This window comes from Astyanax mexicanus, chromosome 25 (assembly GCF_023375975.1).
Source record: "Astyanax mexicanus isolate ESR-SI-001 chromosome 25, AstMex3_surface, whole genome shotgun sequence".
NCBI classification, from domain to species: Eukaryota; Metazoa; Chordata; class Actinopteri; order Characiformes; family Acestrorhamphidae; genus Astyanax; species Astyanax mexicanus.
The window spans coordinates 25,366,631-25,381,349 of record NC_064432.1 but is presented as its reverse complement, the minus strand read 5'-3'; the positions used below and the strand labels follow the sequence as shown (position 1 = coordinate 25,381,349).

The 14,719-nt window shown below is 37.9% G+C and overlaps 1 protein-coding gene across 6 annotated transcripts in view; it reads right to left on the bottom strand.

The window, feature by feature from the left end:
* Positions 1-14,719, bottom strand: part of eys (eyes shut homolog) — a 307,886-nt gene that overhangs the window by 125,286 nt on the left and 167,881 nt on the right. For all 6 annotated transcript variants that reach the window (XM_049472628.1, XM_049472623.1, XM_049472625.1 and 3 more), the window contains 2 exons: positions 13,534-13,658; positions 11,993-12,224 (listed from right to left, as the gene is read on the bottom strand). In XM_049472628.1, the coding sequence (XP_049328585.1) occupies positions 11,993-12,224; positions 13,534-13,658 (357 nt within the window). The remainder of the gene's footprint in view (positions 1-11,992; positions 12,225-13,533; positions 13,659-14,719) is intronic.

The following is a 14,719-nucleotide window of genomic DNA, read 5'->3' as shown; positions in this document are numbered from 1 at the left end:
CACCCAGAACTCGACAGCCAGAACTTAACACCTGCGACACCAACATGACATCCAGGAAACGAAAGCCAAATGCGAAAGCCTGGCAAAACATTTTGACACAACAGTAATGTAACACCAGAGACTCGCCACCCGGGACTCAACACAGACATGACAATAGGGAAAAGAGAGCCTGAATGTGACATCCTGGACGCAATATCTAGGACACAACTGTAATGCAACACCTGGGACAAAACCCAGGACTCATCATTGACGCGACATTCAGGAGGCAACAGCCTAAACGCGACAGCTTGGACACTACTGTCCTTTGATCTAGAATAAAACAGTGATGTGTCCTGGGTGTCAACGAGGTTAAACGAGACGTTGACGTGAAAACCGTGAGGAGACGTCCAGGACACGACGCTAATGAGACACGACACCCTGGAGGCGACACTCAGGACACAACTGTGAAGTCAGGCTCCAGCTCCTGAACGGAGCTCATGAATATGCATGTGCTCTGGCAACATTAGCATGACAGCGTGTTTCATAAGAGCCGGGCCATGCAACAGCGCACCTCACAAACATTAACCAAACAAATAAACACACCCAACAATTAGACAAGAGCGCTACACGTGTAAACAAGCCGCTGACCCAGTTTACTGCGTCGCTGCGTCTAATTACGGGGGTCTCGTTGCGTAAAAAATAAATTAATAAATAAATAAAAGCCCTCAGTTAGGTGAGTCTGCCGGTTTGTCGCTCGGGCTGAAAATTAAACCGGTCTCCGCCGCGGCGCGCCGACAGCGCTCAGAATGGATCTGTCCGGCGGGTGACCGGCCAGGAGATGCTCTCAGTCACTCCACCCTCCCGACACGCTGATTTGAAGGGGCACGGTTTATGTCATTTAATCTCCCGGCGCTGTCGGTGGCAGGTGACGGCGGGTCTCCGTGCACCGCGGTGATCACTTCAGGAAAGGCCTCTCGTGCTGTAATTAATCTCCACTAAGCTCCAGCGCCGGCCAGACCCAACAGAATTCCCTCACTTACCCTCTCAGCCTCTCCACCGGGACCGGTTCATACTCCAGCTTATTGTTGCTGCCAAGTAAAAAAATCTTATTTCAAAAAATGAGACCTGTACAAGAAAAAGAAAAATATAATATGACCTCATGAATGCACTAAAGTTATAAAATTAATAATATACTCATAAATAAACAGCCTGAATTGATTACCGTCTTTCTTTTTGCCTGGCAACTGAAAAAGAATAAATTGTAACTTTAAATAAGTGCACTGAAATTACACCGAAACTGAACAAAACAGGTTTTCATTAAAAGTGGTATTTTTAAACAGCAGTCTACATTTATATATACAGCACTGGAATAAAAAACAAGAGACCACTTAATAATCATGCTTTTCCTTCACCAAACTGAACAGCTTGAATTTTTGCCCCAGGAGTAAAGCAGCATAAAGTTATCCAAAAGCAGTGTGTAAGACTGGTGGAGGAGAACATGATGCCAAGATGCATAAAAAAAAACTGTGATTAAAAACCAACCAGGGTTATTCCACCAAATATTGATTTCTGAACTCTTAAAACTTTATGAATATGAACTTGTTTTCTTTGCATTATTTGAGGTCTGAAAGCTCTGCATCTTTTTTTTTTTTGTTATTTCAGCTATTTCTCATTTTCTGTAAATATAAATGCTCTAAATGATAATATTTTTATTTGGAATTTGGGAGAAATGTTGTCTGTAGTTTATAGAATAAAACAACAATGTTCATTTTACTCAAACATAAACCTATAAATAGTAAAATCAGAAAAACTATCAAGAAAAAAAAAAAAAAAAAAAATATATATATATATATATATATAAAGCCAAAGTAGCTTAAATTTGTTTCGTTTTTATTTTTCCATTCTGTCTATTAGGTTATCAAGATGGAAAGAGGCACATACATGGATTTTGTACAACAGTTCCTATTTGTTACTTAGCTCACCTTAACTCCTCCTAGGTTTAGTTTTAGGTAAAATACTAAACATAGCAACAAAAGAACAAGTTTCAATTTAAAAATCCTAAATAAAAAAGATTTCAGCTAAATACAGAGTGCCAAAAAGATTTTCAATCAGCCTGGGAACATTAATCACCAAGATTATTATATTTGGGTTAAGTTTAGCAATTTTAATCTTTGTCCAGCAGATTTAACACATATTGAGGAAGCTATGTTATCCCAGTCATTATTATGTCATCCTCCTCAAATTGCATTTGTAGCTCCTCTTAAAGTTGTGTTTCTATTTTTTTAATTGTCAGCTAAAAGCTGTTAAAAACAGATTTTTGTTCAACTTTTGTTAAGATTGTAATTGTAATAACATTTCAGTGAGCAGTATATTTTTGTAATTTAAATAAGATATTCCACAGAAAAAAATACTGGAATTATATTGTAAAAACGACAAAACCGACTCCATGCTTTAAAATACCAACTACTGTAGTATAAATCCTGCCCACAATGTAAAAATAACAGCATTAAACAGTAATGCGCAATGATAAAGTAATATATCTAATTAATAACTGACACTAGTTTAGACATGATTAATCTTTAAAAATGTTGTAAATTTAAAAAAAATGCTGTAATAGTAATTAAAGTCTTAACTAGTGTCAATTAATAATTAGTTGAGACATCTGACATAATTAAAGTTAATTAATGTACCCTTGCCATGAAGCGTTATTTTTAACACTCTCATTTGAAGGAAGAAGACATAAAAGTCTTTATTCCTCTTTTTTCTCCTTTTCTTTACTCTAACTGTACTTTTGTGTCAAATTACAAAACATAACCTTGCTACATTAGTTTTTTAGTTTAATTCTAATTAGTTGTTAAAACAAATGTATGTGTTCCATGAACATTTTCATTTAAAATAACATTTAAATAAAAAAAATACAGAGAAAAAAAAAATTTTTTTTTTGCTTGTTTTATTTATTTTTATTTTTTATTATTTTTTTTTTTAGAAATTTTGTTTTGAGTAATGTAATTTATTTACAAACACAGCTTCTTGTGCATTATAATCACTATTTATTTACTATTTGCCGAATAAACATAACTATAATGTGTTACACATTCTCATAAATAATTATATCCATGTTTATAATGCCTTATGAATGTCATATACTTGTGTTATTAGTACGTTTATACAATAAATATGCACATCATAGGTTTTTTTTCCTATTTTTTTTTTTTAAGTGCACTTGCATTTAAGTAGAAAGTGCATATATAAAATTAACAGTGCTTTTATGTAAAATAAAACTAAATAGAACAACAATTTGGATACTTTTCAAATTAAAGATGAACAAATCTAATCTAAAACATGCATTTATTTCAATTGCACATAACATTTTCACAAAATTGCAACATTTTCAAAATGCAAGAAAAACTACAAAAAAATCATTCTTTTTTACAGTATAAGGACCTTTTTTCTTTAACTATCACCCCACTACCTCAAAATCACATTCTCACGCTTTCCAACTGCAAAGTGCCTAAATCCTGCCGACAACGCCAACCCGTCTATATCTCTATTATATTCTATTCTCATTTGTAAGATGATGATAGATGAGGAGTGAAATAAGTGCTATAAGTCTTTATTCCTCTTTTTCCTCTCTCTCTCTCTCTCTCTCTGGTTCTGAAGTGGGTTGGGTGCCCGGCGTGTCGGGTAGGTAGCGGAGCCGAGGGTGATCGCACAAAGAGCAAAGAGGAGGTTTTAACTCGGAGCCTCGCGCTGATGCTATTCTTAGCTGCACCTAGGGCACTGGATGTTTTTAGAGAGCGACCTACATAGACACATTCATGAGACCTCGTTAGTCGCTCCGCAATGCTATCGGTATTTATCCCACGCCGCGCTGCGGCTGCAGATGTGTGGAACCGGCACTGTGGTCGAGTTGTGTTTTCATCAAGCTGACGAGGGCGGGGCGGACTGACCGCAGGGCTAACGAACTGAAGAGAACCGTTAATTAACGACTCAGCCGTGCCCACTCGTTAGCGTTAGAGAACTGGACAATAATTTGATATCGATATTTATCACGATAGAATATATAGAGTACCATGAAAGGTATCATTTCTTATGTTTTTGCATTTTTGTTTATATTCACATTTTTATTACATCAAATAAACTTTAACATTAGACAAAGATAACCTGAATAAATATATATAAAAATGAATGCCTTAAAATTGTGTGTTATGGGTATGTTTGCACAAAAAATATGCATATCATAGAAAATGTTTCTAATATTTTTCCTCCTTCTTTCTTCTTTATATAGTGTACTTGCATTTCATTGTAAAGAGTTTTTTTTGTAAAATACAACAAAATAAAAGAAAATTTGGATACTTTGTAAATAGTATTAAATAATCATTTTATTTTGTCTGATTTTTTATTTTATTTTTAAATGAACAAATCTACTCTAAAAAAAACAATGTTTAAATGCTAATGATAGTGAGAGCTATTATTCACAAATGGAGAAAAAAAAAAAAAAAAAAAAAAACAGAACACTGGTGAACCTTCCCAGGAGTGGCCATCCGACCTAAATTATTCTGAAAGGCCATGGACAACTTATCCAAGAGGTCAAAAAAACTAATCCCTTAATCTCCAACTCATCCCCAACCCTCCAACTCGTTTCCATTGACCAATTCCAAACCCATTTGATCATTCCAATTGAGCGGTTTAACGTTCATTATCTGCTCCAGGGAGTCCTATTTTATTGGTAGTTTCCACCAATATACAGATTTCTACCCTCGCAGATTTCTTATGTTTTTACATTTCTTTATTATATGTTCATTTCTCAGATTATCAAACAAACTTTATTATAAAATAACCTGAGTAAAAAAAAAAAAAAAAAATTAAATGCTATATATATATATATATATATTACTGAATGATGTTCATTACAGGGTAGTGATTGCAGCCAGTTCACAGCATTCAAGCTGAGCACAAAGGGCAGAACACTATAGACTATTGTAGTCTGGCAGATGTACACCACAGGTTATGGCTTTAATACTGTTTCTTTTTCATATCTGAATTATATATTGTATCAAACGAAATTAAGAAAACATATTGCAATATCTTGCAACATTTAAAGGAGATCTGACCCCAAAATCTTAAACGGTAACGAGGGACCAGTTCACTGACTGCTACAAGCACCACGTGTCGGGTCGTAGCCCCAGGTGTGGTGGTGCGGATGAAAGGAAGACTGTGGAAAGCTCATGTATGGAGGAGGAGTATATGTAGCAGGTGCAGGAGGACCATCTCATTACAGATATGGAGCTTCAGGCTGGTCTTCTGAAAGACTCGTCTGTACCGGAACAAACAGAACTCGCAGGACACTGACAATGAAAGAGCTTTGAAGTGTTGAGGGATGTCCTTCAGAAGCAGACGCTCTTCTTTATTATGTAGCCGTTACTGATGATGAAATTGATCCATCTGCTCCAGGTTCTGTTGACCACTGTAAAGGAACTGAAGACCATGCGTCCAAAAGTATGTGGACCCTCCTCTGGACAATTTAGGTTAAGAACCCATTGCTGATGTGCAAATGCACAAATAAAGCTTGTCTATTCCCTGTCAAGAAGAAGAAACTGCCAATAGAATGGGACTCCCTGGAGCAGATAATGGACATAAAACATTCAATTGGAAAAATCAAATATATTTGAAATTGGTAAATGGGAATGACTTGGAGAGTTGCTGATGAGTTAGGGGTTATTTGGAGGATTGGGGATAAGTTGTAGAGTTGGAGAATTGAGGATGTGTTGGGGATTAGTTGGAGAGTTGGGGATGGGTTGGAGAATTGAGGATGTGTTGGGGATTAGTTGGAGGGTTGGGGATGGGTTGGGGATTAGTTGGGGTGCCTTGAAAGTTGGGGATGAGTTGGAGAATTGAGGATGTGTTGGGGATTAGTTGGAGAGCTGGGGATGGGTTGGAGATTAGTTGGGGTGACTTGAAAGTTGGGGATGAGTTGGAGAATTGAGGATGTGTTGGGAATTAGTTGGAGAGTTGGGGATGAGCTGAAGAGTTGGGGGTTAGTCAGAGAGTAGAGCACATGAAATAAATAAGTTGGAGAGTTGGGGATGAGTTGGAGAGTTGAGGATGAGTTGGGGGTTAGCTCAAGAAACAAGCACATTAAATAAATTAGTTGGAGAGTAGGGGTGAAATGAGGAGTGGGGGATAAGCAGGACAGCTGGGGATTAGTTGGAGATTTGGGGGTGAGTTGGAGAGTAAGAGACGAGTTTGGAAATTGGGGATGAGTTGGAGAATTGTGGAGTTTAAGAGTTGGAGATAAGTTTGGGACGAGTTGGGAGATTTAGGGCTGATTTGGAAATTAGTTGTAGAGTTGAGGATGAGTTAGGGAGTTGGGGATTAGTTGGGGTGAGTTGTAGCATTTGGGATTAGTTGGAGACTAGTTGAGGAGTTGGGGATGAGTTGAACCTCCTAATAGTGATGGGACGATACACTTTTTTCAGCTCCGATCCGATACCGATACAAATACCGATACTTTTAGTTTATTAATAGTACTATGATTAAGGTTAAATAATGAGGCTGAAACAGACCACACAGCCCTTTTAAGAGTGTCCATAGGTGCATTTAATGTAAATGCATTCAAAAGTCATTTATTTGACACACTGCATATGCAATTACACAATAGTTTCCTTTCAAATAAAATGTTTGAATTTTTATTAAATATAAAAAAAAGTAAAATATTAAATACGTTAAATATTAAATTCAGGGCATTTTTTGCAACGGTTGTGCAGGAGACTTTTATTTTGACAGGTAGCGTAGAGGATTAGCTGCAATAGCTAACGGCTAACTGGCGATGCTAACTGTATTTCCGAGCTAAATTGATCACTGTTTTTTAATAACAGATTGATTTCTTAGTGCTGGTTAGGGTTGGTAGGATCTGTGGTTTGATATTAGATGTGGATTATGGCTGTAGTTCACTTAAGATAGTTATTTATTACATTCACAATGCCGGAATGATTTTGCTAGCTAGGCTAACAGACTGCAGATCTTAATGGAGATGGCTAACGGCTAAGTGGCAATGCTAACTGTATTTCCGAACTAAATTAATGACTGTTTTTTAATAACAGATGGGTGTGTTTGTGCTGGTTAGTGTTTGTAGATGATGTGGTTTTATAGGATACGTGGATTATGAATATAGTTTACTCCAGTCTGTAGTTATAATACCTTCACAACACCGGAATGCAGCTGCTGTCAGTTCAGTGCTAATGCTAGCTAGGCTAACAGACTGCTGGTGTTAATCTGTTTACCTCTCAGACGCTGACTTTACGTGTACCGTTCTGCTGTACAGCGTTTCCAAAGTGAAAACTCTCCAGATAATGGACTTTTTTTTGTAGATAAACAGCTAAAGTTACTCAGTCAGCCGCAGACTGAAGCTGCTGGGGGTTCAGGGTAAACTGTTAAACTGGAATCCTGATCAGGGATGCGTTTTGTGTTAACGTTATGGCGGGTTTATTGTTCAGCTCAAGCTTTGGACTGGAATATGGATCGGTAAGTGGATCGGCAGCGCCCGCCCGATAACCGATTCGTCGGATTACGTCAATATCGGCCCCGATACCGATATTGTATCGGATCGGTCCCATCTCTACCTCCTAATAGAGGTTTCCACCAGATTTCAAGTCAATGTTCCAACATTTCATGATATTAACAATGCATAAATAAAACAAAACAAGCAAAAGTAAAAGATGCATAAGAGAGAATTTGGTACACTCTTAATATGCATGTTTGTTTTAGTTAGTTTTGTGTGTGTTTTATATATTTTATGTGCTTTGGTAAAGAATTCATGATGGTGGAACTCCAGCACGGCGTTCAGATTCATACTGGAATTGTGTTTGAGATGTAATTGCAGACTCTATTGATTTTTGCTTCAACTTAAATAACTCGCACAATCTTAGATACACTTCCAGAAGAATAACACCAGGACCCGAGCGCTCGGTTCAGGAACTGCCTCGCATTCCTACGGCTGACATTTGTCCCCCACGAAAATCAATGCAGATATTTTCATGTTGGCTGAATCAAATTCTAAGGGTTTTATTTTTCAGATGGATTTGCTGGAGAGTATAAATGCCAAGAAGCAATTAACATATTTATTAATCAATTACAGACACAAAATAACTTATACTTATACAGACTTCCCCCGAGTTGTCTCTTCTTGTATGTTCACGCTTGGGCCCTGAAGTTGCCGTTAGGGGATATATTTTAAGTTTGGCTCAGTTTTGCTTACAGGTTGTTTTTTAATCAGATTTCATACCTTTCACCAGACTCCACTGACAGTATGTAATATCTACATCTCAATATACGTGATTTATGAGCCGCCGGTCTCTGTTTGAACCTGAATTTCCTTGTTTACAGGTTATTTAACAGCGTGTCGATACTGCAGCTACGAGAGAACGCGTTACGCTTTACGAGGACAATGAGGCAGAGGCAGAAATCAGATAAAGCTGCTTCATCTGAACCGGAATCAGGTTCTTTTCAAGCGTAACGTGACTGACTGACTGACACATTTCCTCGTTTATTATTCGCTGATTATCCGCTAAGCTGCAACGCTCCGCTGGGTTTTAAAGACACCCCTCCCTCGATGACTGGCTGAAGCCGCTTGAGCGCTGGCAGGATACTGCAGCCTCAAAGCAAGAGAAAAATAATAACGCTAAAACTGATGGGACTAATTACTGAAAACAATTAAATTAAAGGATTAAAGGATTTCGCCGTTCAGCAGGCAGCGCTACAATACGCAGTCCATCCACAGCTATCCACACGCGCCCATACCACAAACCCAACCCAGAGTGAGGAAAAGTAATCCCAACAATGTCTAAATTCAAAGCTTGAACAAACAGCATGTGATTTACATAATATAATAGCTCTTTGTCTCCTCAGAAAAGCGAGAACTCTGCTTTGGCTCGTGTCCGTATGGGAAAATAATTACTCAGGTTCACTGAAAAGACAAGAACTTGCTCTTCATTCGTTAAGAAGGAGCAATAATTGGGTGAAATGAAGTAAGCGGAAGGAGACGTGATGAATACAGCAGTGCTTTAAAGCCTTTACAGTGCAATTAATCACCAAAAACTGTGTATAGCTTGGATTTCCTGGTTTAACTCCATTTTATTTAATAGAAAAGTAGGTCTGTGTGTTCGTAAAAACTTGGCGACATGATACAAATCGCGATACAATTCAAATGATTGTAATTATGCGCCAATAGATTGGATTATATCGCTTAAAATTAAACAATAAAAGCAGCTTAAGTAAGATAGTAAATAGTTTATATGGAAATGGACGCACTCTAGAGAGGGCTATCTGGTTAATGTTTTAAAACTCTTTAAGACTTTCGAAAAAATTTAATCAATGTTCATGCCATCATACTGTATTTATAAAATCAAAATAAAAAAGGTTTACTTTCTATCCAATCAAAACAGTGGGATCTAACAACAGACTAAAATGCTGTTATCTAGTGGGTGGGATTTAAACCCAACACTGTATGAACCACTTCTGACACAAATCTATGCAACAACAGTAAGGAACAGGGGTGTTTTTCTTATAACATAGCAGGCAAAACCAAATAAAACTGTAATTCTTAAAAATAGATTTTCAAACGAAGTCAAACGAGCGCTGGATGTTAATCTACTGTTTATTTTGGTAAGTAAAGCGCTTCTGTTTATTTACAGTAAGCTTTGATTTACAGATTTCCACTAAGGCTGTGTGCAGCAGAATTAGCATTATCAGCTAACCGCTAGCGCTAGCCACAGTTAGCAGCTAATGCCGCTGACTGTGCTACACTGGGGTTCTAGTGTTTGTCCCAAGTAGATTCTTTAAACAACACAGTAAACCCGCAGACTACAGTCCGATATACTCACCTCTGAACAGCCAAAGCTTAGCACGGCTAGCGGCTAATGCTAATGCTGCTCCAGTCTCGGTGCTGGAGAACTAAACTTAAAACTCCTGTATAACTCTGTACTTCAGCAGAGTGGCTTTACTGCTCCTTAATACCTGACTGATAGAATTCATACATAGAAAGCACCGGATTATAAGAAGCACTGACAATTTTTGGGGGAAAATTAAAAAAGTATTTTAAGCGTGCTTTATAGTGCAAAAAATACGGTAATAATAATATTTATGTTGCATTGTGCATCCATAATAAACCATAGAGCAGAAGAAATCAGGTTTAAAAACTGAATTCTAGGGTGAAAATAAAGAAAAATGTGGAGATAAAGATTACAATTAGATTAGAAAATAGTGATTTGAAGACGTGGCATGACGAAGCACTGTCACACACAGCAGAAGTGATCTCAGACTGGTTTGGAGAACGTGACTGTGTGCTCTGAGCTCTTCAGTGAGTGTTCTTCCCAGTCATTGGATCTGAATCCAGCAGAACCCCTTTGGGATGTTGGTAGAACAGGAGATTCACAGCATGAAAGAACTGCATCCAACAAGTGTTGAACGTATGCAGAACATTCTCCAGCCTGCTGAAAACGCTTCCCAGGTGGCTCCTCATAGAGCTGCTTGAGGGAATGCCAAGAGTGTGTAAAGGTGCACTGGGGCGAATGGGAATTACATTAAGATATTAAAGGACGGTAGAAAAAAACAATAGTGTGTTTGGAATGTAAAATAAACTCTAAAAAGTATTATATATACACTATATGGCCTATAGTATGTAGAGACCATGTCCACATTAAAATTATATTGGAATTATAAGGTGCTGGAGCCAAAATCGGACAACTAGACGCTGGAATTGCTCGTAAAAACTCATAATAGCAACAAATTTAAAATAAAAAAATGAGTAATTCATGTCAATAGATTTAAGCAACACAAAAGTAACATATTTGGTACACATCTAAACTGTGTATTACAGTAGTCGTGTGCACAGCGGAGCTGGGGGAGAAACAGTTGAATAAATATCATTTAACCAGCTCTAATCAACACATATACACCAGGAACACAACTACTACCCATCTATAGAACAGTGAAACACTTTAAAAAGGAGTTTTCTCTTGTTTTCAGGTTAAATCCACTATATTTTACATATTGTGTCATGCGTAGACCACAGTTTAAAGTCTGATTAAAGAGAAAAATCAAAGTGTTATCAACTAAAACCATTGCTTTTCTAAAAAACACGTTCTAGTGTTAATCATGTTTCATTTCAAATTGTTCTACTGTAGGAATTTGGTGTTATTGGATGGCAAAATTAGACAACATGTCTATTTGGTTGTATATAGAGCAGGATTTAGACTCATATAAAATAAGAAAATCAAAGTATTATCAATTAAAATCACTGAATACTTGAAGAACATTTGTAATAATATTCATTATGTATGTTTCAATAAATGTAAGTTGAACTAATGGGATGGTAAAAACAGGAAAATTGGTTGTATATAGACCACAGTTTAGACTCCTATTAAACATAAAAAACAAATGATTTTCATATCACACCACTAAAGTAGTAAATATCTTTTTGTCATGTATTAAAAGGTTTATGTTTTAAGTGATGATACTGTAGTAATTTAAACTAATGGGAGGTCGAATCTAGCAAAAATGTCTATTCAGTTGTGCATAAAACTGATTTTAGGGTCTTATAAAAGCTGCAAATCAAGATGTAATGAAATGACACCATTACATTACATGAAGAAGCCTTTCTATACTATTAATAGTATAAGTATCAATTGATTTTACTGTAGCATTTTAGAGTTATTGGAGGTCAAACTTAGGAAAAATGTCTATTTGATGTTGCATAAACCAGATTCTGAGTCCTATAAAACTAGTATTAGTGCTTAAGGTTCACACATGGCTAGTCATTGGTCAAAACCATTATATATATATAATTTGTTATATATAATTTTACTATTTGTTAAAGTTTATGTTAGGTGTAATTTCACTACTGATGGAATGGGCACTAATGTATTCACTAGATAGCGCCCAAATAATAGCAGCTTCTCTGTGTTGGTCCTGTGCTATGTTACGCTTGATCAGTTTTCGAACTTCTCCGGCCTACCTTCTGAATGCTGGACTTCGAGCAGGTCGTCCACTGGCGATACGGTGATGGGAAAGCTGGGAAAGCTGGGAATGGTGGGAACGCCGGGAGTAAATCCCCACGGCGGCGGGACCGAGACGCCATCAGTCTCCACAGGAACACAGCTGACCGTGTTGATCCCGTCCACGCAGAAGAAGCCCTCAGGACACGGCTGGAGCAGACAGTCATCATAATTATACTGGCAGTTCCTGCCCTGCACACACAGTAACACTACTGTTAGACTGGGAGTGAGAGAGGGGGTCCGGAGGGGGGTGCGTCGGGGGTCCGGTCGGTAAGTGCGCGAGAGCTTTAACCCGCCGGACAGACAGACAGACCGAGGAGTAAGAGGGGTTTTATAAATCACAGCGTTTCACACCGAAATTACACAGCAGATGACAACCAGAGAAAGACCACTCACAGCCCAGTTCAAACAGAGAGAGAAAGAGAAAGAGAGAGAAAGAGAGAGAGAGAGAGAGGTTGAGAAGGGAATTTTGAGAGATTGAGAGAGATATTGCAAGAGAGAGATTGAGAGATAAGACATTAAAAAAAAGAGATTGAGATTGAGAAAGAGTAAAGAAAAAGAGAGTTTCTGAGATACATTGAGAGAGATTTTTAGAGAAATTGAAAGGGAGAGATTGAGCTAAAGATTAAGATAGAGATTAAGAGAGAGACTAATAAATTAGGAGAGACTGAGAGAGAGAGTGAGAGATTTTGAAAGAGTGATTGAGAGACTGGGAGAAACAGATTTTAGAGAGAGAATTTGACAGAGAGAGATTGGGAAAGAGATTTTTTATAGGGAATGAGACAGATTGAGAGAAAGCGATTGAGAGAGATAGATTAAATGACATTGAGAAAGAAAGATTGAGAGATTAAGAGAGAGACAGATTAAAAGAGATCGAGAGTTTAAGAGAGAGATTGAGAAAGATTTTTTTTAGAGATTCAGAGGTTGAAAGAGAAATATTGAGAAAGATTGAGAAGGAGAGATTTTAAGAGACATTGAGCTAGATTGAGAGAGATCGAGAGATAGAAAGACATTGAGAGAGATTTTGTTAGATTTAAAAAAAAGATTTTGAAAGAGAGGTTGAGAAAGAGATTGGGAGAGAGATGAAGTGATAGACAGAAAGAAAGACAGACAAAGACAGACATACAGATAGACAGACATGTTTGGGTGGGTCTTCAACCACAGATGCAGCTCCTCCTCTGTGGAATGTGACTGCACGTTCTGTGGGTTTATCATCACTGTGATTATTATCTATATCGATGATCTGCTTCTGCACAGACATTCTAACACAAGGTAAAGAAACAAAAAAGTGTAATTGTTTAATTAATCAATTAACTAATTAATTAATTATAAGGCATAAATAATCAGCCACTGCGATTGTGCACGAGAAAAGGCCAAACAGATATTTATCATCTAAAGATCTTCCAGACCAGATCAAGAGGAAGGAAGAGGAAGAAGAAGACGAAGAGGAGGAAGAAGAAAAAGAGGAGGAGGAGGAGGAGGAGGAGGAAGAGGCGCTCACCACAAATCCAGGCCGACAGAAACAGGTGTAGCCGTGGCCCGGCTGGTTCTGGATGCACATCCCCTGGTCGCACGGCTGCGGCAGGCACTCATTAATGTCATCCTCACAGTGAAGGCCTGTCCAACCTGCCAGGAACAAGATGTTAAAAAAGAGAAGTGAGGAAAAAAACGAAAGAGATGAAGAAGAAAAACAGAGTGGCATGAAAAGAGAGAGAGCGAGAGAGCGCCAGTCACCCCCCCCCCCCCTCGCTCTCTCGCTCCACTTTCTCTCCTTTCCCCCACTCTGAAGTGAATATCAATGGAGTTACTCTACATTGATTTGGCGCGCTGGATTCGGGGGCTCGTACAAACTCGTGCTCTTGCGCACTCTCTCACTCTCTCTCACTCTCTCTCTCGCGCAGGAGCTGAATGCATTTTAATGTTCTGGCAGGACTAAGTCTGCCTCAGTAACCTTACAGAGTGAATTACTCCCGAGGGGGATTGGGCGGGGCAGGGAGGGGTGGGTGCATGTAAGTGATTTTTCGAACACCAGCAAAGAAAAAATGGTTCAACCTTCATTTTTACTCTGTAGACGATAATTTAAAATAAATAAATAATTAACCATAACATCTCTTAAATATCCAAAAACAGGTGGTTGTATAAACAAACAAAAAAATTGCCTAGTTTGAATCCAAATGATCAATTTTGTAAAAGAACACCGTTATTGATGATGCCCCACAGATGCTCAATTCACATCACCTAAATGTCCATTAAATGCAACAGAAATCTTAGTTAAATGTAAATTATTCTATACATTGAACTCTAAACCTATACCCTAACCTTACCTTTTAAAAGTTTTAGGTCAATATTAGTGTTAGACTTATTTTTGCAGCAGTGCTGCTGGAGTTTTTAAACACCGTTTTTTCGTAGAAACAACATTTCTTAAAACAAGCTAAGGGGGTCCTATTTTAGTGATCTATAGGCCAACATCTATCAACCGTGCACCACGCAGCTTGATTTAGTGTCTTTGCTATCATAATGACAGGGAAAGTACACCTCAGTCATGTACTAATTCTCTTAATCAATCATGGGTGTGGTTAATTCATTTTGGGCCTTATGTGAAATAAGCCAATCAGAGTGTCTCTTGCTCATCATTCCCTTTAAGAGTCAGGTGAGTTCTGAGTTTGGCAGATTGCTATTTTAACAGC